General features: G+C 39.3%; 1 protein-coding gene across 1 annotated transcript in view; it reads left to right on the top strand.

Moving 5' to 3' along the window:
- Window positions 1-26,467, top strand: part of wwc1 (WW and C2 domain containing 1) — an 84,099-nt gene extending 57,632 nt beyond the window's left edge. The window contains 14 exon segments of the mRNA NM_001102742.1: window positions 3,150-3,239; window positions 5,620-6,143; window positions 8,596-8,704; window positions 9,808-9,885; window positions 10,929-11,015; window positions 12,960-13,152; window positions 17,589-17,741; window positions 18,470-18,564; window positions 19,697-19,832; window positions 20,207-20,371; window positions 21,141-21,233; window positions 22,158-22,388; window positions 24,516-24,637; window positions 26,006-26,467. Coding sequence (NP_001096212.1) covers window positions 3,150-3,239; window positions 5,620-6,143; window positions 8,596-8,704; window positions 9,808-9,885; window positions 10,929-11,015; window positions 12,960-13,152; window positions 17,589-17,741; window positions 18,470-18,564; window positions 19,697-19,832; window positions 20,207-20,371; window positions 21,141-21,233; window positions 22,158-22,388; window positions 24,516-24,637; window positions 26,006-26,072 — 2,143 coding nt within the window. The 3' untranslated portion in view covers window positions 26,073-26,467.
- The last annotated feature ends 442 nt before the right edge of the window (window positions 26,468-26,909 follow it).

Here is a 26,909-nt window from a genome sequence, read left to right as displayed (position 1 = left end):
CCATTCGCATGCACATGCACAAACAGAACAAACCCCCCCCCCCCCCCCCGAAGCGGAAGTTTTAACTTCCGTATGGAGCAGTGGGGAGAAGTCCCCATTGCTCTGTATGGGAGCAAAATTTTAACATTTTTGTGTGGCGGAGTGGCATGTCACTCCCAAATTTGTGCCGCCCTAGGCCCGGGCTTTTGTGGCCCCTCTACAAATCCGGGCCTGATTCCACTATATATGCTGCTGGCAAGTTCACAACTTATTACAAAAAGGTAAAAAATAATGCCTTGACATCATGGGTGAATCTTATTCTATTTAATTTAACTAACAGATTAATAACCATTTGGGTGAATGGCATTCTCTTGGTAGCACCCAAGCTGCCTGCTTTTGACTTGAATGGCTATGGGACAGGAATGCCCTGCAAGCCAATGGCAGACACGGGCAGTGTTTCAGAGGTAGAAAAATGTTTAAAGAACCCAGGCTGACATAGAAAAGTTTGTTCTGTTTGAATTTCTATAAAGGTGAACTAGTAAAGGTAAAAAAAATCAAAGGCTATTCAAGCAGAATATTTACCTTTGTCTTGAGATCTACAGTAAAATATATTTTTCCCTGAGTTTCACCTATAAATAGTACCTTTGCCCCAAGCGGTGATTAGTGAATGTAGGTACACATCAAACAGAATCCCATTATTAAGTACATGACAGCACTCAGATCCTGGGATTCTATTTTCTCCTTTTATAAACAGACAGTAAAGTATTTAGTTGTGAAGCACACCAGGCTCGCTAGAAAGGGCAGAAAGAATAAAAATAGCATCGTACAAAGCAGTGCCAATCTGGTAGGGTTGTCAGGCCCTCTCGCCCTCAGCTTTCTGTCAGCATAGATATATATGCGGTGTTTAACCCCTTTGTGACTGGAGCACAGTGCCCATTTTTAACTCGCTTCCTTAGAGTAAGTTTTGGAAGCACATAAAGTTAGATACAGATACAGTTTTACTCCAAGCAAAGCCTCCTGTAAGTCAGTAGTCCACATGAGCTACCAAATAGCCAATTTTTCATGCTTGTGTGGCTTCCCAACACTTTTTACATTTGAGTGTAGCTTACAAGTAAAAAAGGTTGAGGATCCCTGACCTAGAGAAAACTTGCACAGACACAACTAACAATCTCCTTGCATTTGGTGCTCTGGCTGGTGTTGAAAATAGGGCTCATCGGTAAGGGTCTGCAGGGGTTTGTACCCAGGACCTTCTGGCTGTTGGCTGCTCTCCCTAACCATTGAGCCAGGAGAGCAGCCTTCGAGAGGTGATTTCCTTATGTTGCCTTTCACCTGTGTCCTGGGCTTGGTAACATCACCCCAGCAGCCTTATTGGCTAGGTGGAGTCAGCCAATCAGGGCTAACTCTGCCCTATATAAGCCCAGCCCTCCTCACACTCAGTGCCTGAACATTTGGTTTACATTAAGCACTTTGGCCTGCCCCTAGCTTGTGTTTCCCGTTCTGGCTCCTTTGTCTTGTTTCTTCTCTTCTTTGCTCCTTAGCCTTGCTTCCTTGCCCCTTTGTCTTGTTCCTGTTCTCGCTCCTTGCTCCTCACTCCTGATCTTTGCCTTGCCTTGCCTGCTCTGCTCTGTCCTGTCCTGTCTGGTCCCGCCTGATCTTGCCTTTGTCTGCTCTGTCCTTTCCTGTCTGGTCCCGTCTGGACTACGCCCACTCCGTCCTGTTCTGTCTAGTCTCGCCTGGTCTACGCCCACTCCGTCCTGTCCCGTCTGGTCTACGCCCGTTCCGTCCTGTTCTATCTAGTCCTGCTTGGTCTACGCCCACTCCGTCCTGTCCCGTCTGGTCTACGCTGCTCTGTCCTGTTCTGTCTAGTCCTGCTTGGTCTACGCCTGCTCCGTCCTGTTCTGTCTTGTCCCGTCTGGACTACGCCCGCTTCGTCCTGTTCTATCCTGTCCTGTCCCATCTTCTCTACGCCCCCTATGTCCTGTCCACGCCTCCTCCATCCTGTAACAGCCCCTGCCTGAAGGACTCACCTTCCCTTCTCATAACAGAATGACTCTTGACACCACCACTGCAAGGCTTAACAAATCCCATCACCTATGCTTAACAACCAAAGGATGCTCAGCTATACTAATGTCTGTGCATGCTCATGTGAGCACCATGCCAGTTCCCTTTAGTGGTGTAAAACTCACACAAACCAAGATTGTGGAATCCTGCAATCAGGACCATTGGTAAAGGGAAAATACAAGATTCTCCTAATATATTTTTTTTTAAGGATCTATGAATAAACCTTTTTTTTTTTAAATGAATAAATACAGTTTCTTGAAAGGTACAATACATTGGGTTTTTTTTCTCTATTTTATGTGCAAGAGAACTTTAACAGTGAAATGCAAGTTCATTCATTATTCTAAATAGAAAATGTATATTTGGTTTTAAACAAAGGATCCACGCTATCTCTAGAAAAACACATTGAGCCCCCTTGCATTACTACTAGTGTTATTCTGTCTCTGATATGATGTTGGTTTCTTCAAATGAGGCCTGGCTCCTTTGTTATTTAAGCAGATAGATTTCATGTTGGATATTATCTCGGTCTCCCATGTGTACATGTTTAATGAGTTTAACATAGTCAATTGCCTTGGCACTTTCCCATAGTAATCAAATCTCCATTCGCTGTGCCATCCTTCTGCAGCCTCGCAAAAAGTGCAAGTGGAACATGTGCATTTCACGTAACAATCAAATATTCTCTTTCCCTGTGCTTTGCATAAAAGGGATAACATTTATTAGTCAGCAGAGGGCACATTCTTGGATTATTTAGCCATGTTTTGGTTACATAAATCCATGGGCCTAGAGGGGGTACCAGGTCAGCTGATGGGGATGCACACTACTTTGTTTATTGTGTGCTAAGTGTGGGTAACTATAAAGAACAGTGCACCACAACTTACAAAGTTCTGAATAAAAACTATCCCCCATATGTAATAAAAGGGACTAAGTTTGCCCAGGAGCAGTAACCTATAGCAACCAATAAGATGTTTGACTTGAAACAGGTGACTAGAAAAGGCTACCTGCTGATTGGTTGCTCTGGGTTACTGCTCCTGGTCTTTTATTATATTACCCCTAATTAATATAAGTTTCTGTGTATCTTTTCCATCATTAAAAGTGTGTTTTTGTTTTTTTAGGCTGAAAATGAGTAGTAAAAGGAACCAACTGGTCAAAGAGTTAGAAGAGACAACCAGGTTAATTGCATCACTGCAGGCACAACTAAAGTGGTACGTATTGTAGAAGTTGCAGAGCATTCTTATATATGTGGAATTTAGTGCATTGCTTTTCCAGCTTGGGTGTGGCCACAAACAGCTACTTTGTAGGGGATCCTAAAGAAAATTGATTTTTGAATGGGAACACCACCCAAACACAACTTGAGCTTTTTGGAAAACTAAACAGAACAACTTTGCAATATACCTCAATTAAAAAATATGCAGCCTTTTCATGATTTTTAATGTAATAATATGGTTTGCAATAGTTCCCTAAGCCCAGCCCCCTGTTCCCCTGCTGACCTGACTGATTCATTTGAGACTCAAAGAAAATGTAACAGTAGTCGACTGTCCTCAGCCTGCCTTCACCCTGCATCCTCCCAATCCCACATCTTCACAAATTCCCCGTACACATGATGTTAATAAGGAAAGGACATCAATGTTTTAGTCCCTCCTTCCCTGCCAGGATTTCAAATGATGCAGAAGGAGAATAACTGTCTTGCAGCTGGATTTCAGCATATAAAATGGTATTTATTCATACTTTTTGAAGGAACAGATTAAAGTGAAGCTGAAGTTCCCCTTTAATATCAAAATCACACAAGATGTAATTGCCATTTACAAACATACCTGTATGAAATGTGCATGTAATTAACCTGTGACATCATATGTTAAGGTCATCTGAACAAAGTTAACATCATTTAAGGTGGCCATACATGTTACCATTACGACCGCTCCATTGACATTCAGGGCTGAATCGGCAGATATAGTGGTAGAAACAATAGGTAATTCTACCCTTATCTGATGATTCAGCCCTGAACGCTTGCCTTCAACGGCACCCAATCTAAATTTTCTGTCCCGCCCAATCGACGAGACGACCAATATCCAAGGCTTTTGTGATATTGGTCGCCTTATCAATCCATCATATACGCACCAAATATCGTACAAAATCTCATTTTGTACAATAATATCGGGGTGTGTATGGCCAGCTTTACTGTGTGTATATTTGATTTTCTCTTTAGTACCACATGCTTTTGAGCTGTGTGTGAGTAGGCATCTTGTTATTTGCTTTAATCTTGGAGTCCTATAATTTGATTATTACAAAAATTAAAAGCCTAAATAAATATTAATGTATGGGTTTAAGGCAGTATTTTAAAATATAGTGGGTTCCCGTGAAATGTGTAATCAACATGTGACAAGAAAATGACCCTATTATTTTTACCATTGTGCTTAGCAATGACAGCAGTGCCTGTGTTTATGTGCTGTGGATATGCTTTAATTCAGAATATGACTTTATTTAAAGTTAAGATGAATGATTGCAGGGCACAATTATAGTGTAATAGTCTAGACTAACCTTGCTTTCTGACCTTTCAGACATAATTTAGGTGAACATTTGTGTGATCTGTTGTCTAGAAAGGCATGCATTCTGTTTAATGAGTATCATTATTTACTCTTCTAGAAAAGATTTATTAGAGTGATAACTGCATTTATTTAAAGCATTGTAACAGCCTGTGGCATTTCAATGAATCTTCCATTAAAAAAGGGCCTGCTTTCTCACTGATCTCAACCTTTGTGAACTTCGGGCATGTAGCTTGTATGTCTATAAAGCAAGTATTTTAGTTATGTGCTTTCGTATGTTTATACTGTATGTTGCACTGGTGGAACTATAGAGCTTTCTATATAGTTGTTCAAAATCCCCCCTTCCCAGCCATTCTCCTACCTACTGTGACACAAGTGGGCAGGGAACTGGAGGCGTGGGTAGGGCTAGCTGTGTGCTGGGCCCCTGCAAAGGGGTGTAGGGCTGGCGTATTGTTATTACTCTACTGGTATATTGGTTAATAGGTCTGTAACAGAGTGTTTTTATAAGATATGTTTAACACAGAGGTATTCAGCTCGTATTGCTCACGAGTCCCTTGGATATTGCTCCCATTGGCCTCAAAGCAGGTGTTTTTTTTCTTTTGAATTCCTGGCTTTTGGGCAAGTTTTGTTTGCTTAAAACCAGGATTACTCATGTAGGCTGCCAGTCCACATAGGGGCTGCCAAATCGCCAAAAAGAAACCCTATGTGTTACCCCAAAAACATTTTTCATGCTCGTGTTGCTCCCCAACTCTTCTTACATTTAAACGTGGCTCACAGGTAAAAAAGGTTGGGTATCCCTGGTCTATGAACACCTTAACTGTGTGGCAGTAGATTTAGCCATTCAGCTTAACTGGGTTATATTTTAGTAATATTTTAAATTGTTTTGATTACATATAGACCAGATATTAGTAAGCATTATTCTTGTCCATGCAAGTTGCAAGTTCTAAACAGTGTATATTCATTTAAATGGGCATTTCCCGTTCTTCAATGATGTGAAATATTCAGAAATATAAACGAATGATGTTATATTTTGTCTTTTCAGTCTTTCAACCAGCATGCAGTCCCTTTCGTCGGGCAGCAGCCCTGGATCTTTAGCTTCCAGCAGAGGTTCTTTGGTAACATCCAGTCAGGACTCCTCAACATCTGCGAGTGTTTCTGATCTTTACTACGAGCAACTGGATCATTTGGATTCAGAATACCAGAACAAAGTAGACTTCTTAATTCAGGAAGGAGCAATGGGTTATAGACCATCTGGGTGCATCACAACCATTCATGAAAATGAGGTTGTGAGGTCTCAGAAGACTGATCCAGCAAATCGTGTGAAAGCACTGAGGTCTTTATCTGGAACCCCTAAGTCAATGACATCATTATCACCGAGGTCATCTCTGTCCTCTCCATCTCCTCCTTGTTCACCGCTTGTAACTGATCCACTGTTAACAGTAGATGCTTTTCTGAGTCAAATCGATTTTGAAGATATTGACCTACCACTGAGCTTTACTGAACTTAATGTAAATGCTGGCGGAGATAGCTACCAACATGAAACAGATGAAGAACCTTCAGGACAAGGTAAGTAACATAAAGAAAATGGTAATATATAAGAAACATACGTGTTCTACTTTATTAACATCCTTAAAGCTTGATACAGGTATTTAAAATATATATTTATATGATAGTTTGGCTCATTGATGTCTTTAAGAGATACAATATTTGGTATTATTATTTTTAGCATCAGCTAAGGGTGCCCACAAATAGAGTAAGCTGGTGTCTATAGAAGCCTCCCTTAAAGGAGAACTAAACCCTTAAAATGAATTAATAAGCCTAAGTTTCAGTATCTCAATAGCAGCAATGATCCAGGACTTCCAACTTGTCACAGGGGCTCCCCATCTTGGAAAGTGTCAATGACACTCTCATATACAGTGGGCTCTGGGCAGCTGTTGAGAAACTAAGCTTGGGGGTCGTTGCAAATTCTCAGGCAGAAAATGACCATGGCCTGTCAAATAAGCTGATGCTGATTATTAAATTCTAATGCTAATTACACTGGTTTTTGAGGTCCCTAAGCTCAGGTAAGTGACAGCAGCACAGAGTATGTGCAGGGAATCAGCAGAAAGAAAGATGGGGGGCTACTGGGGCATCTTTGGAGGTACAGACCTTCCCTGCTAAAGGGCTGTGGTTGCCTTGGGCCAGTACAGAAGCCCAAAACATAATGTACACCATTTCTGCCCTACTTATTTAGTTAGGCTTTAGTTCTACTTTAAAGTTTATTTACAAAATGCATAATTTAATACTGTTACAGAATCCCTCATTAAAAATATTTAAAAAAAAAAGCAAACTGATTTTATGTTTAATTTTAAAATGTTCTTAGTACCCTCAACCTTTTGACTAGAGCTCTGATAAACTCTTATTACTGCTGCTCTGCCCCCCCCCTCCCACCACTACCCCTCCATCAGCTGATCAGCAGAACAATGAGAGGATAACAGCTACTTGACACCTGTTGCTAAAAATGCTCCCATGCCCCACCTAGTGGTAGATATAAGAACAGCATTCAATAGTAAAAATTCAAGTCCTGCACATCCAAGTTTCAGTTACAATGATTAAGAGAAACCATAGCTTATATGAACACAGTTGCACTGTGTAGTACTGGCTCTTTCTGAAAGCTCAGAATCAGGCACAGTCACCAGAGATGGCGCATACACACCAACATTACAATTAAAAAATACATTTGTTGGTTTAAGAAAAACATTTTTAAATGGCAGAGTGAATTATTTGCAATTTATACAGTGTAAATTAGTAATAAAAACTACATTATAACAATGATGGCAGAACAATTGACTGCAAGCAGTAATTTTTGCATCATTAGCAATGATACATGCTTACTGCCGCTTACAGGGTTAGTTACCAGAACTCAATCATAGAGCCTGCCTTGCTCTGGGACTATTCAGCTGGCTTCAGGTTTTTAAAATAAAAATGTATTTTCCTGTCAGTATTGTAAACAGTATGTACAATAAGGTGTTGATTACAAAATGCATTTTCTTTAAATTATATTTTATAAATAGAAAATTGCCATTTTAAGAATTAAGGGATAAGGGATGCCTCCTGGGATCATAGGATTCACATTGCACAGAAACAAGCCAAGGCACACATACATGCTAGGCCCCATCAGCCAATGAATGGACAGAGTCCATTCTGTCTTTTACTCCCACACTACTTCCTGTTACAGTTAGAGCTGCATTATTTCTGGCCATGTGATCTCTGAGGGAGCACCCAGCCCATCACTAAATGGGTGAGATTCTTTAATAGGTCATTTAACATAATATAAACTATCTGTTGGTTAAGGATTCATTCTGGAAGTGTAGTTTTGCTTCAACTTGCCACTTCGTTGCAGTTCTGTGCTCCTTATCACTAGACACTAGCTACTATTTATTTTGGTGGGAGAATGGAGGGTTATATTTATTTGTATGGAATATTGGTTATCACTGTAAGCACCAACTTGTGGTCAAATGCAAGAATAAATGTAGATTTCTGGATACCAGGTTATCAGATAAGGGATCCTATGAATAATTTTAAAAAAGTGTTCAGTGACTAAGATTAGTGATGAGCGAATCTGTCTTGTTTCGCTTCGCCATAAAATTTGTGAACAGCAAAAAAACGTGCGAAACGTCGAAAACTTTGCGAAACGCATTTGTCGCGTCTCTTTTGGACACAGCGTCTTTTATTTGTCAACCGTGTTTTTTTTTCCGTGACCGCACCCTTTTTTGACGTGACTGCGTGCAATTTAACATGACTGCGCCCTTTTTTGACGTCCAATTTGACGTGTGACAAAATTTTTTTATGCGCTGGAAATTTTTCCAGGGCGAATTTTCACAGAAGTTTCACAAGACAATTCGCCAGTGCCGAAATGCAGAAATTCGCTGCAAATCCATGCCTGGCGAAAAAATTCGCTCATCACTACCTAAGATCTGAACATTGTGTGCATTTTGAAATTGTTTGCTCCAATGTATAATGTACATGTATGTTACAGGTTTAAGCTGCTTGGGGGTGTCCAGTCTGAGTGTGGCCGGAGTGTCGGCTGCAGTGTCAGATGAATCTGTAACTGGGGACAGTGGAGTCTACGAGGCAACGAATCAGAGGTACTAGGTCACATAGTTTCAACTTTATCATTTCAATGGCAATTTAACCTTAGCAGCTGCTAGAAACAGACTTTACTTTTAAATAGTGTATTTCTTCCATTGCCTTGTAGTCTATTATGCAGTCTGTTATTTAGTGTAGACTTTTCTTCATAGCATTAAGAAACACTGCAACATCCTCATACTGTTTATTTAAAGGCACTTTGTATGTATGTATGTATGTATATCTTTATTTATAAAGCGCTACTTATGTACGCAGCGCTGTACAGTAGAATTCAACATTTTTTTATGTTAACAAAAAAAGGAAATTAAGTATTTATTATTATTGTGTGTTTAATGGGCCATGAGAGGGGAAAGTCTCAAGGAGTTGGGGTGATAAAAACACAAGTGTAATCCTACTGGTAATAAATGCCATGAAATGGTTGAAATGGCTTTAACCTTACTTCAGTTACTAGTCAGTCCGTATTTGAAGTGGTAATGTGATGTGCTAATGCCACAATAAATGTATAGAGGTATAGGACCCGTTATCAAAAATGCTTGGGACCAAGGGTGTTCCGGATTAGGGGTCTTTCCGTAATGGCTCTCTATACCTTAAATCTACTAAAAAAATCAATAAAACGTTAATTAAACCCAGTAGGATTGTTTTGCATCCAATAAGGATTATTTATATCTTAGTTGGGATCAATTACAAGGTCTTGCTTTATTACTAGAGAGAAAAAGGAAATCAGTTTTAAAATTCTAAATTATTTGATTAAAATGGAGTCTATGGGAGGCGGGCTTTTTGTAATTCGGAGCTTTATGGATAACGGGTTTCCTGATAAGGGATCCCATACCTGTACTTGCAAGGAATGAATACCCGTAGAGTTTAATGCTGGTAATAAACTCTGAAAGTAACTGTAGACATGAGTGTAAGCACATTAGGGCTGCAAATATAAGCTCCTTTACAGCTTCTCCGTGATAGTTATTGTTTTTACACACTATAACATGTTCCATCAACGTGGCAAAGTTATTTTTTAGTAAAGTGCCAAAACCCACCCCAAACGTTTGCCAATAATACTTTGTGTATTGACTGATTTCCACCTTTTTTGTCCTTATTTCTCTTTTAGAACATTGATGGAAAATGCAGTGTTTGATGGTGAAGACTCAGAGATGATGGACACCGCCAAGATCAAAATAGGGATGAAGTAAGGGTGACATGTAGACATTGCTCAGGCTACAAATCCTTATAATGTGTCCTGTTCAGGGATGGACTTGGCACCCTTTGGATTCTTGCAAATGCCAGAGAGGCTGCTGTAAGATGCCATAGACAGTCACAGGAGATAATAGATGCTAGAAGGCTAACAGCTGGTCATTATTGCCACTGAAATTGGTAGTAAAGTCAGCATTTTGCTTCACGCTGCCGCCCTATCAGGTGCCCCAAACAGCTGCTATCAGGAAATATACCTCCTTACTGTCACGATTTTCATGGGACAGTCCTGATTTTAACAGCTCAGCCAGCTGTTATGGATTCCTATTGAAAAGTCCTTAATTTCCTTTTGATCTCCTGCACTAAATGCCAAAAAAGATACAAAGTTTCTCAAACTTAATTAGATATGTAGCTTTTGGCAGAGAGCCCAGAATACTCAACGCCTGCACTTACAATTGTAACTAATACGATTAACAGGTCTCTTGGGGGAACTGAGACTTGTATCTTAATGGACAATTTCATCTTCATTAGTAACACTGTGATATCAATAAAAAAGAGCCCAAACCCCCCAGAAATGTGTTCAAACTTTACATATAACCTGCCAAATTTTGTAAAATAAGAGTAGTATTTGGAGGTGTGGCCACAAATGGGCATAGTCAAAAAGATGTATGTGCAGCATTTATTTTTGTCTTTCTTCACAATTTTCAAATGTTGGGAGGTATGAGGTTTAGAGTGTGAGCAGAGAGGGCACTTTGCTAACACCCTGTATCCCCTTCTACTTTCTAAGGGAGGCTTACGTGACTGTGGTTATTAGGGGGTATGCAGGGCAGACAGTGTGATTATTTTTAAAAAACTTAAGAGCAATGGAATAAAACGTTATTATTCAAAAACTCCAATTTACAGTTGTTTTTACATGGCCCACAGTGTAAGACAAACTTATAGTACTTCTTCCTCCGGATTTCTTATAGTGTAATTCATTTCAGTATTGTCATAACTTTTGTCATGGGCTTAATTTTTTTTCTGTTTTAATTTTTCTCATAGGTATGATGAGAAAAACAAGCACTTTGCTGTATTTGTCATTCAGCTGGATAATTTGGCAGCTTTGTTACTGCATCAGAATGAAAAACTGTAAGTCGGATGGGTAATGAAATTGATTTCTGTTGTGGGGGAGCATTGCACTAATGATTCTGTTTCTTTAAGGATGAGCTTTAGCATTTTTCATCTAAACTGGAAATATGCACATTTTTTAAAAAGAGTTTGCTTTTACAAAACATTCTGTATTTATATGTAATGAAAGGTTGGAAAACGCCTTACTGCTTGACACTGCTCAGCTACTCTGCATAGACCTCTGCAGTAATAATGATGACCATTAGAATCTCAGTACATAATACAACTAGTGGGGACAGTAACATATATAGTGTATAAAGTACCCCTTACTGTAATTAATAAAATAAAAATAAAGTTAACGACTATATAAAAGTACAAGCTCGCTGGCCAAGTGCTTTTATACAAGTCACATAAGGCGACTTCAGATATCTTCATGTACTGTATATACTTGAGTATAAGCCTAGTTTTTCAGCACCCAAAATGTGCTGAAAAAGTCACCCTCGGCTTATACTCGGGTGCCATGGGTCCCTCTAGACTAGCACCCTCTCTCCTTTGTGTGCAAATTAGGCCACCTGCAACCAGACCCTCCAGAAAAAATTCCTTCCTGACTCCAAGATGGCAATCGGACCAGTCCCTGGATCAACTAGTACTAAGAGCTATCTCCCATAACCCTGTATTCCCTCACTTGCTAAGAATCCATCCAGCCCCTTCTTAAAGTTATATAATGTATCAGCCAGCACGACTGATTCGGGGAGGGAATTCCAGAACCTCACAGCTCTCACTGTAAAAAATCCTTTCCGAATATTTAAATGGAACCTCCCTTCTTCTAAACGAAGTGGGTGCCCTTGTGTCCGTTGGAAGGACCTACTGGTAAATAAAACATTAGAAAGGTTATTATATGATCCCTTTATATATTTATACATAGTTATCATGTCACCTCTTAAGCGCCTCTTCTCCAGTGTAAACAGACCCAACTTGGCCAGTCTTTCTTCATAACTGAAACTTTCCATACCCTTTACCAGCTTAGTTGCCCTTCTCTGGACCCTCTCTAACTCAATAATGTCCCGTTTGAGCACTGGAGACCAAAACTGAACAGCATATTCTAGATGGGGCCTTACCAGCGCTCTGTAAAGGGGAAGAATAACCCCCTCCTCCCGTGAATCTATACCCCTTTTAATACAGCTCAAAACCTTGTTTGCCCTTGCAGCTGCTGCCTGGCATTGCTTGCTACAGCCAAGTTTATTATCTACAAGGACTCCAAGGTCGTTCTCCATTATGGATTTGCCTAGTGCAGTTCCATTAAGGGTATACGGGGCTTGCATATTTTTACATCCCAGGTGCATGACCTTACATTTATCCACATTAAATCTCATCTGCCACTTAGCTGCCCAGATTGCCAGTTGGTCAAGATCCTGCTGCAGGGATGTCACATCCTGGATAGAATTGACTGGTCTGCAGAGTTTTGTGTCATCTGCAAACACTGATACATTACTCATAACACCCTCCCCTAAGTCATTTATGAACAAATTAAACAAAAGCTTTACAATTAATGTGTTTTTTGTTTTCTGTGCTTAATAAGCCCAGCAGGCAGACCTTAATTTAAGCTTCATGTTCCCCTTTAATACAGTGTTATTTATACATATACATGTTTCAGTTATCTGTTTGTCTCTATGATTTTTACTCTTATTATTTATACTAGGATGCATAATTTAGTTCCTTTAGATTTTCCTGCTTATATTGTAATATCCACAACAGAATTGTGGCAATTGTGTATTTTAAAAGGGAATTATGGAAACAAATTGTTTACTTTATATACTACTTATACTCCCATTACTGAAAGAGGAGCCTGCTGTGCCTTAAGGGTAGTTCTTTTCTTTTGAGTGAGTTCCTGCATTGCCCTTGCCTGGTAAGACTGATTCTGAGGTTTTTTGTTGAATAAATGTAGACACATCTTTTTTCCCAAAGGTACATCCGCGTTGCAGTTCTCCCGTGTTCTGAAAGCACGAGTTGTTTGTTCCGGACAAGAACCTTGGAGCAGTCTGACACTCTTCTCTATAATGAGATGTTTCTGGTTTCTACATCCCATTCTGCTTTACGCCAGAAGACCTTAAGGGTTGATGTGTGCACAAGACAAAGCAATCATCATGAAGAATGCCTGGTACTGACATTTATTTGCATGGCAAAAGAATGTTACAGTGAAACACAACTGATTTAAAGGGATAATAAGAGATAATATACACCTCTGTTTTAAAGGTTCTTCCTTATGCTTAAGAATACTGGCAGGTTATAGGGTAGATAGAGGCTCATTATGTCATATAGAGCTTAAAGGAACAGTATACACCAAATAAGCAAATTAAATAGGACTTGTGTAGATATTGCATTGTGCCTATTGTTTTAATTAAAAAAAATCAATATTTCCTTTACTTTTCCAATTATAAATCAGTAATTTGAAAGTTGGGCCATGTTCACTCAACTTACCTCCCCCTTTATTTATAAACAGGGCAGTTTGTTTAGAGGTTACTGCAAACCTCTCTTATCTAAGCAGAAGGTTTAGAGTAGTATATTCTCAGGGGCTTCTTAGTGGACTGGTAATTAGTTTTAACAGCTCTTCTGAAGTTCTTTGAGACCAGTAGTGACAGGCAGTTCTAAAGTGAATCTGGCCTCATATACTTGTTTATGCCAGTGTGGTTCCACCTTTTTCACAATAAAATTTCAGCCTGCAGGTGGAGGTTGAGACAGTAATGTTATTGGGGGTGAAGCGTTGATGTAATCTGGTGTAATTTTTTAAACAGGTGACCAGTAAATTCTACCTGTTGATTGGCTGCTATGAGTAACTGCTTCTGGGCAAATGTAGTGCCTTTTATTGCGTAACCCCTTTAGACTTCAGACTAGATGTGCAGTTAAGTAGAATTCTCAGATTTTACTCTACTGTGCATGCACAAGTCCAAGTCTGCACTAAGGACAAAGACTAATTGTGCATTTTTTCCTAAAGGATAATTGCATTATGATTTCAAATATTAGACTAAATCAGTGGCCTTTGTTTTTTAAACATCGTTATTGCTTGCAACTCTCCCACTGATACCTACTGTTGAACACTTTCCACCATTCTCTTGGCAAAAGGATTTTCTACAGGCAACTCTGGAACTGAGCTTGTCCATTTCAAATGTTGCTGTATTTCATGAATGGAAGTTTCTCTACATGAGGTGGTAATGTAGGAAAGGTTCTCAAGTCTTTTTATTTATCACCTTGTACTTATGGTTGCCACCTCTTGGCTCATTTCATAGCGATCAGGCAGAGGGGTGTGTTTTTGAGGCGGTGGGTCTGTGATGTCAGGGGCAAAGTCATTGCACAATTGGGGCAGAGCTAGACATTATCAAGGCCATGGCGGCCTAGAGGGGAGGCTGTTGGAGCTGGGAAAGGGAATGTGATGTGGGTAGGAGGTGGACTGGAAGTGGCCTAGAGGTGGTGGAATAGGTGTTACAAATATACCAGCAAGTACATTGCCCCAGCCTTAGCTGCTATTTTACCAGCCGGACCACTGGCAACCCTTCTTGTACTATATTGGAATTTATTCTGGGGTAGTGTTTTGATAACTTTAGCCATGCTATGTGCATTGCCTTAATTATTGTATTGCACATAATAAGCCAGCCAGTTGCTCAATGAATGTTTCCACATGGAATTCTCTTACTGTTAGATAAATGAGAAATACATGATTGTCTCACAGATATGGAATGCCAGCCTTGAGTATTTTCTGACCCTCAATCAATAATGAATTCTGTAGAAAGTTATCAATAATGAAAGGAGACCCTTCCTAAGCACCAGGAAATGCAGCTGCGTTGTAAATTCTGACAAGGTTTTTAGTGGTTTCCAATTGGGAAGTTCAAAGAAGCAATTTGCTATTTATAGTCAATTGCATATTTCCATGTAATTCATTGTCCTTTTTATCTCAGGAACAGACGTACATATTGGCGTGCTTGTTGCCATGGCGGCAGCTTGATGGCTGATCATGCTGGTCACATTCTGTATACAGCAGCACAATAACACAGTGTCTCTTTGAGCACTTTCCTTCAAAGATTTGCACATTGTGCTTGTCAGCATTGCTTGATCTCTGATTTTGGGAGGAAATAGATACCTTTTCTTAATTGGAATGAATGCTTAGAAGCAATATAACTCGTTAATGCCCCCTCCTACTTAATTTGATGTAAAACTATTTATGCTTGTGACCCCATACACCTAAAAAGGACTCATTTAACTGCTTTTATACACATTTTTAAAATGAGAAAGATGAGTTATAAAACTGATCCTAGCAGGGGTGTTGCTGCCATGAAGGTGAGTTAAGAAACGCACCACAGGCGGCAGTATCCCAGTTAAAAAGGTGTTTCTGGCAAGTTCAAGAGCCGAAATACCAAAGTTTAAATCAGAATTTCAGCCATTCTAGTGCTATTGCACTAGTAATATGCCCCCAATAGGGGCTAGGGGCTGAAATGTCCCTGGGTTATAGGTATAAGATATATTGTCTGGAAATCCAGTATCCATAAAGCTCCAAATTACGGAAAGGCGATGCCCCCCAGACTCCATTTTAACTAAATAATTACAGTTTTTAAAAGTTATTTCCTTTTTTCTACAATACTAAAACAGTACTTGTACTTGATCCTGGGACAGAAATAATCCTTATTGGGCTGTTATTTAATGTTTAAATGATTATTTAGTAAACAAACTGTGTATGGGTGTAAGGATACGTATATCAAAATGACGTAAATACCCCTTCCAGAAATACCAGATTCTGAATTTTCCAGATAACAGCTCCTATACCTGTATTTATATTCCCTTTACCTAAATGAAATAAATTTACATGCCTTGCCTAATAGTATAATGAATGCACTGAAATTCCTGTATTTTTCCCATAAAATCAGATTGAGTAGTCAGAAGGTAGGCATTATCCATGGAAAAGACAAAAGGACACTTTTGCAATGTCCCATCCATCATGAAAAAAAAATCCCCTGCTGGCCTTATTTTACACTTTAACCATTGCGTGTTGCTTTATGCAAACAGCCGCAGGCCTCTGCACTATATTTACAGAGTACAGAAACCTGTGGACTGTGCTTAGAATGCATATTTTATTCTGGTGAAAAATATGTTTGCTGGATAACCCACAACATGTACACAACTATTCATGTTGTAACAGAGAATTCATTTATTGCAAAGCTGTATGTTACATAAAACACTCTTTCCTTCTCGCAACACCTTTCCCTTTTGTAGATTTATATATATATATATATATATATATATATATATATATATATATATATATATATAACATACGTAGATTCAGCACTCCTAAGCAAAACAAAACACTCTTTCCTTCTCGCAACACCTTTCCCTTTTGTAGATTTATATATATATATATATATATATATATATATATAACATACGTAGATTCAGCACTCCTAAGCATGGTCAAAAGACCCAGGTGCTACCAATTAAGCATTAAAAATAAAAAATCTAGTTAATATTGATGCACACCGGGAATCGTTTAAAAAATAGCTTTTATTGTAGTAAATACATTACAGGACAGGCCAACGTTTCGGTCTGTATCTAAGACCTTTATCAAGACCATGAAAAGTCTTAGATAGAGCCTGAAACGTTGGCCTGTCTTGTAATGTATTTACTACAATAAAAGCTATTTTTTAAACGATTCCCGGTGTGCATCAATATTAACTAGATTTTTTATTTTTAATGCTTAATTGGTAGCACCTGGGTCTTTTGACCATGCTTAGGAGTGCTGAATCTACGTATGTTATATATATATATATATATATATATATATATATATATATATATATATATATATATATATATAAATCTACAAAAGGGAAAGGTGTTGCGAGAAGGAAAGAGTGTTTTGTTTTGCTTAGGAGTGCTGAATCTACGTATGTTATATATATATATATATATATATATATATATATATATATATAAATCTACAAAAGGGATATATATATATAAACATACGTAGATTCAGCACTCCTAAGCAAAACAAAACACTCTTTCCTTCTCGCAACACCTTTCCCTTTTGTAGATTTATATATATATATATATATATATATATATATATATATATATATAACATACGTAGATTCAGCACTCCTAAGCATGGTCAAAAGACCCAGGTGCTACCAATTAAGCATTAAAAATAAAAAATCTAGTTAATATTGATGCACACCGGGAATCGTTTAAAAAATAGCTTTTATTGTAGTAAATACATTACAAGACAGGCCAACGTTTCAGGCTCTATCTAAGACTTTTCATGGTCTTGATAAAGGTCTTAGATACAGACCGAAACGTTGGCCTGTCCTGTAATGTATTTACTACAATAAAAGCTATTTTTTAAACGATTCCCGGTGTGCACCAATATTCACTAGATTATATATATATATATATATAACTTTGCTATTTCAGCTCTTGAACTTGCCACTCTGAAGAAACACTTTTTTTTACTGGGGTGCTGCCGCCTGTGGTGCGTTTCTTAAGGGTTTGGCAACTGTGCCCTACGGATTCCTGTGCCTCATTTAATGACATTTTCTTCTCCTGCAGGGAGGATCACAAATAAGCTTGGCCGATGTCTGCCATTCAGAAGAACAAGAAGCCCATTGGTACAACCTTTTAAGTTACCGATATCTGAAGAGGCAATCCAAAACAAGCAAGCAGAAAATCAGTTGCTGTGAAGAAAGTGGTATTGAAAATCCAGTAAGCATTATAAAAATGGTCATGTACATCCTTAAATGTACTGAACCTTAGCTTTAGTCTTGATGACTTGGGTGTCTTACACCCAGGGGTGTTCCAGAATGCTTCGGAGTTGCTGTGCATGGTGTTTTCAAACATGGCAGTTGCACAGAGAATGAATTTTATACATAGCACTGAGTATGGCTTGTGGCCATACCGTGAATAAAGTACATGTCTGGTGGGAAAAAACTGAACATGTTGCTTTGCTTATTACTGATTCTATTAGGTATTCACTATTCCGGGGGGGGGGGGGGGAGAATAACTGAAGAATAACTTATTGAAGTACAGGCAGGGCTAACAAGGCAGTCGGGACAGGGTCAGATAACAGGCAGGAAAATGGCAGATACAGGACCAAAGCACAGCAGTGTCAGGGTCCTGAACCAAGGAGTCAAGAGCAGGCAGTTGTCAGGGACAGCCCAAAGCTTTTACCGGGAATGAGGATCGGCAGGAGGGTTTGACCAATGATGGGTCCACTTGAGGCACACTTTATCATATCTGGAATCCCTCTTCACACCATACATTACATTATCATTATTTCCCATATATCTGCCATTTAGCTAATCTTTGTATCTGAACCTATAACAAAAGAATTAAAAGATCATTGTGAGCTTGTCCTTAATGGCTCCTGTGTCACTGGTGTAGGACCAAACATACTGTATTGTTGCATAAAATCTATTTCTTCTGTGATCCAGGATTCAGTGAGTGCCCTCCTTAAACAGACTGCTGCTGAATTAGAGGCTGTAAGGAAGCAGATTGGGGAAAGCACAGATCCACCTGAATATATCTGGTAAGCAGCAAATGCTTTTGCTAATCATTCCATGTACTGTTTTTGTTATTGTTAACAGGGGTGCCAGCAGCACACATTTACCACCTTTTGCTACACCATACTATTCTTTTTACCCAAGGTTTGAAATCTATTTTCCCACCACACAAGGCCTGAGCATATATAGTTAGGGTCTCATATCAGGGACAGCCGTGGTCAAAGTGGTCTAAATGCCCTTCCTTGACTGCAATTCATTTCTATTCTTTTAAATGGAAAATACACTTCCAGATGCTGCCACCATCCCAGATGCTCAGGGTTGCTCTTTGGCATTCCAAAGAAATTCCTAACTAATGATGCTTATGGTCTGATATTCTGTTTTCTCTGTAATTGTAAAGCAGTGACATGTACTTGATCCCAACTAATCCTTATTGGAGGCAAAATAATCCTATTGGGTTTAATTACTGTTTAAAGGATTTTATAGTAGACCTATATTAAGATATGGAGATCTAAATTACAGGAAAACCCCTCCCAGGGTCCCGAGCATACTAGATTACAGGTCCCATACCTGTATAAATTTAGATGCTTGTGGAACAGTGGCCTTCAAGATGAAGTTACTGCTGTGCTGTTGGGGTGTATTTTTAACTACATACAGTTTCTTACCCACATAATTATCTGTTTTTATTTTGTAAAAGGAGAAGGAAAGGTAAAAATTAAGTAAACTTTATCAGAAAGGATTATTTAAATACAGCCATAAGCACTCACAAAAACCCTGCATGGGGTCCTCTATCAAAAGAATTTCTTCTTTTGTGTACATATGTTCTTCAGTGTCAGACTTCCTTCATTTAGAAGTCTGTGAATCTCTCTCCTCTCTCCCTCCTTTCTCCTGCTCCCCCTTCCATCAGTATTTGCTCCCCCCACCAACTCTGTGTAATCTTAGCTACCAAGGGAGCTACTGAGACCAAGCAAAAATGGGAGCTGCTAGCTTAAACAAACAGAGGGAGCTTCTAGGGCTTTTTTTCTCAGGTATGGTAAAGCTGTCTGCAGAATAAACATAGCATTTTAGGTTACACTAATGTGGCTAATCTATTGGCAGTTAAATGCCAAAATGCCTTTCCTTCTCCTTTAAGGTTTTGCTAATAGTGTTTGTGTATTACAGGCCAGAAAAGAAGGATAATGTCCCGGATGAAGATGGCATTAGTGAGAATGAAGGAGAGGAAGAATTTGATGGAGATGTACAGTGTGAAACAGAAGAATCAGACATGCAGGCGGCTACAGATTCAGCCTCGGTAAAGGTGAGCGCATTGTATATGGTGTAAGAGCACAGGCTGAGCAGGCAGAAATAGTGGATAGTGAGCACAGACTATGTTTAAAGAACCAATTGTAACATTTGAAAAATGCTTTGGTATCTAGGTCAATAATAGGGGTCATTTTTTACCCCTGGGGGCGCAAGTGCAAGAGCCACTGCCACAAGGTCCTGATAGAGGCTGCGCTTTTTGCCGCTTCAGACATCTCTGTAGTATGATATTATATCTGTATGCACACAAACATTTATGTGTTCTCTGTACTGAGGAAACTGAGACATATTTTCTCAAACGTATTCTTTTTTCCAACTTTTTTGCAGTTGTACGTGTATTGCCTGTATTCATTTGTAATTCATTCTTCACAGGTGGACAAGGAGACAAACACAGAAGGCCTTGCAATGTCCTTATCTTCTGTTCGCCCAAAAGATAAAAGAGCAGCCACTCCTATGCAGGCGCCATTCATAAGAGGAAACACCATTATACGCTCTAAAACATTCTCTCCAGGACCACAAAGCCAGTATATTTGTCGTGTAAGAAACAACAAGATTGTTATCAATGGCTTCATGTTTATTAACAAGCAAGTTGCATACTATCATTTTCAGTAAAAAATTGTTAGAAGTAGGCACATATTTTCACTTCTTATAGATCCCTCTGATTATCAGATGGCCAAATAGTGCAAAGATGGCCAAATAGTGCAAAGATGGCCAAATAGTGTCATAAATTGATAGGCAGATTTAATTATGGTAGTGCATACACACTACTACACACTGCTTTAATGAAATCTGCCTTTCCGTTTATTACACAGCACTTGATTTTGAGAAGAAGAGAACCGCAATCTATCAAGATGTACCTACGTTGTACTCACTTAAGGATTAAAGAGTCAGTACCATTTGGGACAAATACACTAGAATATAATAAGAACAATTATCAAAAATACATTTAATTCAGACCACTGTCATGAATGAAGAACTCTGGCCATGCTTGGGAATAAGCTTAGTATATTAAAGCTACTAAGAAGTGCGCCGCTTTGGGAACAGCATATTGCTAGGCAATGCGATTTTTCCAAAAACAATACAGAAAGGTAGATTCTATTTTGTTGGAAGGTTGTTACCCACCCTTGCTAACAGTGTAGGATCTATATGGTTGCCAGGTAAATGATTACATGTTATTAAACCAAGAGGGTATTTTAGCAGTAGCATGAATATATACCAGTATTTTATGCTGATTGTTTACTGTAGATGCATCTATAGAATCACTTTACTGTTGGAATGAAAATATTGAAAATTTTTCCATTTTTAGCTGAATCGTAGTGATAGTGAAAGTTCAACTCTATCTAAAAAGCCACCTTTTGTCAGGAACGCAATGGAGAGACGCAGCGTGAGAGTAAAACGGGTAAGTGGGTAACATGGCTTACTCTTTTTCTTCTTCTTCCCTTTGTTACTTCTTATCCTCCAATTTATCCTACAGTGATAGAGGGAAAAAGAAATTATCAGATATGATGGATGTGTAACAGGGGTTATAGATGAACTCATCTTGCCACTCTGTGTGCTGCAAGTAAACATGTGACGTGGCACACATCTGCAGGAAACCTGGAAAAGTATAATCTATGGGGCTGGCGACTGGCGCGATGGTACTTTTAACATCACAGGCCTTTCTCAGTGGGGGCATCTTTAGTGAAATGTTTTAACAGAACACAATATAATGCTGTAGGAAAGAGCACAAGCATATAAGGCAGAAGCCAAGGCAAGGTGTTCCATATAGGGCTGTGATCCCTAACCAGTGGCTCAGGGGCAACATGTTGCCCCCCAACCCCTTGGATGTTGCTCTCAGTGCCCCCAAACCAGGTAGTTATTTTTGAATTCCTGACTTGGGGGCAAGTTTTGGTTGAATAAAAACTAGATTTACTACCAAATAAAGCCCTGTAAGCTGATAGTGTGCATAGAGGCTGCCTAATAGCCAATCACAGCCCTTATTTGGCACCTCCATGAACTTTTATGATGCTTGTGTTGCTCTCCAAGGCTTTTTATGCCCCACTATCTTCCTCTTTTCTCATGTTTTACCCTACTCGGACATCTTTCAGACCAGTGAATATTTATTTATACACTCAGCTGCCCATGACTTTTTGCTGGTTCATGTGTGGAGAAGCCATAGAATGTATCTTTAACAATCCAGCAACTTGAAAATCGTGTTTTTTGGAAGGCAATTTTGTTGCAGTTTTGATCTATAAAATTGCTTAAAAACTCCTACTTCCCGTATTTTTCTCAGAACCTTTTGTGATTAACATGTGATTCATAAGATAATTTTCTATTGTTCCAGCCATCTGTGAAGTCCACTGGCTCAGAGCGTCTCATTCGCACATCTCTGGACCTTGAATTAGATCTACAAGCTTCAAGGACATGGCACCATCAGCTCACTCAAGAGATCTCTGTACTTAGGGAATTAAAAGAACAGTTAGAGCAAGCAAAGCGCCTGGGTGAGAATGAGCTACCTCAGCGGGTGAAGGATGACGAGACATTTAAGGTTCTGCTCAGACAAGTGGAGAAACAGGTAAGGAAGGAAAGGCGCTCTCTCACTCTATCCGTGTCCTTGTGACTGTCACATTCATATAACCGCTCTGCTGAAAGAAGAGATAAAAGTCTCCTTATTAGTGCTCAGTTGCACTGCTGTATGAAGGCTGCGATGCTTCTGTCCAGCCGCTGCTACATTACGGGGAGTAGTCAGTAACTGCTATGTGTAATAGGCATTAATAGCTTCTTCCTTCATACTTTGGCAGCTGCCTTTTACACTCTTGGGCATCCTTCTTTTGCACTGGTAGGGAAGCCACACAAACTATTATAAAGCATGAAAGTAGTGACATTCACTACTATGACATATTTTAATGCATATTTATCAAGCTACAAAAGCTTTCTGCTGAAGGGATGCTAAAGAATACTGGGCACACTATATGATCAAAAGTTTCCTGGCACCTCTAAAGTCACATGTCCTCAGTCAGCTGCACACAAGCCCAATCTCCATATTAATTCCAGGCATCAGCTGAAGTGCCATTTGGGCAGTGGAAGCACAATCTCTGAAGCAGAAGTCTGTGTTTGGCAGATGCCAAACCTGAGTGTAAAATGTCAACTGTAAAGTTTGCTGGAGGAGGAATAATGATCTAGGTCTTTTTTTAAAAAAAGAAAGAAAGAAAGAAAGACAACACTGCCTGGTTGCTAGGGTGATTTGGGCCCTGGCAACCATATAGCTGTTAAAATTCCAAACTGGAGAGTTGCTGCATATAGAGCAGCTAATAATTAAAAAATCTAAAAAAAAAATGTGAAGACCAATTGTAAGTTGTTTCACAATAGCACTCTTTACAACATACTAAATGTTAATTTAAAGGTTAACAACCCTTTTAATAGTTTGAGCTACCTGGTTCCAGTGAAAGCTGACCCCAAGGCTATTTTTGCGGAAAATACTTTTTCGCCAATGCACAAAGCACGGGCTGTACAGAATAGTATTGCTGATGTGGAAATGTAGGAACAGCACTGGCCTGCACAGGGCCCTGACCTGAACCCAAGTGGTACCTCTCTGGCTCATGTTACAGGGAAGTACAGGGAAAGCCAATGGGAGCAGAGATTGTAAAGGCTTTATCCTATACGATAGGCTCATTTCTGTGGCTCTGATGGGCTCGCTGCTGCCTCAGGGTGCTGTGCATGCTGTTTGGGGTTGAAAAGCCGGACGGCATATTGATTGCAGATGGCTGACAGCACCCTATAATAGGACACAAATAAATCTAAATAATTATATTTTACTTGTCAAACTCTGTGCTGTTAACATGCAGCTTGTAGCAAGCCTAGAAAAGCAAGTAAGTCATGACACTATGACTTTAAGTGATCAAATTCCATAAGTGGCCTAAATAATAGGTTTTAGAAACTGAATAACCAGTTGATAAAATGTTTTCCTTGCTAAAATGTCAAATATTATTACCTATTTTCTAAACCATTTTGGATATTTTAGTAGTCAGTTGTGACACTTGGAACTGACATCTAGGTGATACCCTATAATGCTTTCATGACACTGGGGGCCCGATTCACTAAAGTCCGAAATAAGGAGTGCTATTTATAGCATGCGTTAAAAATCTTATCACTTCTTATTTTTCGCTCGATTCACTAAAAGGACACTTGTCATAATTAAGAAGCGATGTTCTTGGCGTTATTTATCTTGCGACGACATATTTTCAAGCAATATATTACGCAGTGCACAACATATTACGCAGCACGTTGCTTGAAAATATGTCGTCGCAAGATAAATAACGCCAAGAACAGCGCTTCTTAATTATGACAAGTGTCCTTTTAGTGAATCGAGCGAAAAATAAGAAGTGATAAGATTTTTAACGCATGCTATAAATAGCACTCCTTATTTCGGACTTTAGTGAATCGGGCCCTGGATATCAATATTAAACAGCTTGCTGTTATTGTAGTCGCAACTGATGTATACATATGTTTTACCAGTAGATGGAGCTATTGTAATACAAGCTGAATGTAGTTTTAGCACATAGAACTCTATACCCGAAACAAACATTTACCATTTACACAGGTTTGGCTTAGTAAATCTGGGTTACTAATCCTACAAAGTCTTGATTTGCTGTTTTCTGTTTCCTCATTGCATTAATGCCTATGTATCAACTAAACAAACCAGGTACAGAAGATTGAGCAGAAGTATGAGATGCAAGCAGATAAGATGATGAGAGCAGCAGCAAAAGATGTGCACAGGTTACGAGGGCAGAGCAGCAAGGAGCCATTGGAGGTGCAGTCATTCAGGTGAGTCTTGAAATCCACCAATAATAGGGGGAACCCAGAAAGTGAGAGCTGTGGCACTGCTGTGCTGGAAGAGCCTAAAGTTTGGCCCTGATAAGACTGGGGCTGTGTGGACCTCCTTATGCCACTAGACCACGTAAAATTGAAAACTGGAAAAATGCAAAATAGGGAGGCTAAATAAAGTTGAGATTCCTCTTTACATGTTCCTGGCAGGATTCTTTTAAGACTTGTTTTTATTATTTTAAAAGTCTGTGGTGTGGTATATCCCTTCCCTAGATTATTGCAGAATATGTAATCTTCTGACCAGGGATGTATTTCGGTCCCGTGCCACCCTAGGCACCAGACCCAGTGTGCAGAAGCCATCACTTTAGGCTGGCAACCCCCCAGATTCATAAGGCAAGTCTCCGGCAGCAGCTGGGAAGCCCCCCAGGCACAGGCCCCCGGGTGCTATGTATAAATATGACCCTGCTTCTCATGCCCGGGGGTCTCCTGAGGCACCAGCCTCTATAGATGCCCCAGTAGCTCCCCACCTTCTGATTCCCAGCACATGCTCTTTGCTGCTGTCAGTTCCCTGAGCTTAGGGACCCACTCACAATGTACAATATGTACAATATACAATCCACAGCACAAAAAGCTAATTAGTAATTATTGCAGATTTGCATTACACTGGCAGCTCAGAACCAGTTCATTCTGCATTAGAATTTAATTATCAGCCCTGTAGCATCATTGTCTGTGACAGGCAAACCTGTCAGATAGGGGATGTTCTTTTTTTTCATAAAAATGATCAACACACCAGAGGCCCCCCCTTTAGATTAGAGGAACGGAGCTTCCATTTGAAGCAGCGTAGGTGGTTTTTCACAGTGAGGGCAGTGAGGTTGGGGAATGCCCTTCCTAGTGATGTGGTAATGGCAGATTCTGTTAATGCCTATAAGAGGGGCCTGGATGAGTTATTGACCAAGGCTATTGTAATACAAAAATCTACAGTAAATATGTTGGTATATATAGTTTATGAATGCAAGTGTATAGATAGGTCAGTATAGGTTTGTGGGTGCTGGGTTTACTTGATGGACTCTGGTCTTATTTCAACCCTATGTAACTATGTAACTTTATTTTCTGCTTAATGCACACTGACACTCAAGAAATGGCCTGACAAAATCCAAGATGGGGCAACTGTAGGCAACTTTAAAGCCCTTGATCATAACTGTCATGGGGCTGATAAACTTTTGGGCAGTTTCAGAGGCAACTCCCCTAACAAAATGCTGTCTGAGGCATGGTTTACACCTTGCCCAATCAGAGAAATGGCAGTGGCAAAACCTGTTCTAAGTGCAGCTGTGTACATGCTTAAAATCGTGCATTTATTTTGTTTTTCAGAGAGAAGATGGCATTTTTCACTCGACCAAGAATGAACCTACCTACACTCACAGCAGATGATGTTTAATAATCACCATAAAGTATTTTTTGTTTTTCTGTTCTGAGCGCCACTGCAATGCAAAGTGCAGCCCGGTGCCTCGGAAATGTCATTGTGTGGTGTAATGAAGGTACAGAGTTTCATGTCCTTTTTTATTTTGGGTTGCAATAACCAGCACAGTAACACTGGCTTCAGGTACCACAACATCAGCGAACATTTTGTTTTTTTAGTCATTATTACAAAACCAGCATTCCTTTTCCAACTTTGTATAGCGTGTATATTTAGGGCTGTATTATCAGATAAACTGTTTGAAAGAGAATCAGATGTTGTTGTGTTTGCAAAGTATCATTTTGTACAGTCCGCTGCAGAGATTTAAAATGCAATAAAATTAAATTAAAAGAGACTTCTACTAAAAAAAAAAAAAACCACAGGAATCCTTAGTACATATATTGTGCGCTTTATTAGATTCACACCACTTTGTGGCCATTAACTATTTTGTATCAGATGTTTTAGCAAACGCATTGGAGATCATACGTGTTGTATAGACATTTTTATGATATAATACAGTTTGAAATATATTTTGAAATGCACTTACCACATTGTGGTTTCGATGGAAAGATACATGGAAAAAAAAATCGATTAAAGTTACCAGTTTCTTATATTGGTCTAAAATATTAATGTGAAGAACGTTTAGTGGTGCATAGTTACGGTCAAATGGAATTTTCGTAATAAAAGCTTATTTTCAACCTCTGTTTTAATGTCAATGTTAGTTCTACTGGCTGCTGATAAGTTGACCACTAGTGGATTCCAGGGGGAGTCAAAAGGTTTAGCAACAGGAATAAGTGAGCGGCACAGAGCGCAACTATA

Source organism: Xenopus tropicalis, chromosome 3 (assembly GCF_000004195.4).
Source record: "Xenopus tropicalis strain Nigerian chromosome 3, UCB_Xtro_10.0, whole genome shotgun sequence".
Lineage (NCBI taxonomy): Eukaryota > Metazoa > Chordata > Amphibia > Anura > Pipidae > Xenopus > Xenopus tropicalis.
This window is presented reverse-complemented; position numbering and strand designations above follow the sequence as displayed.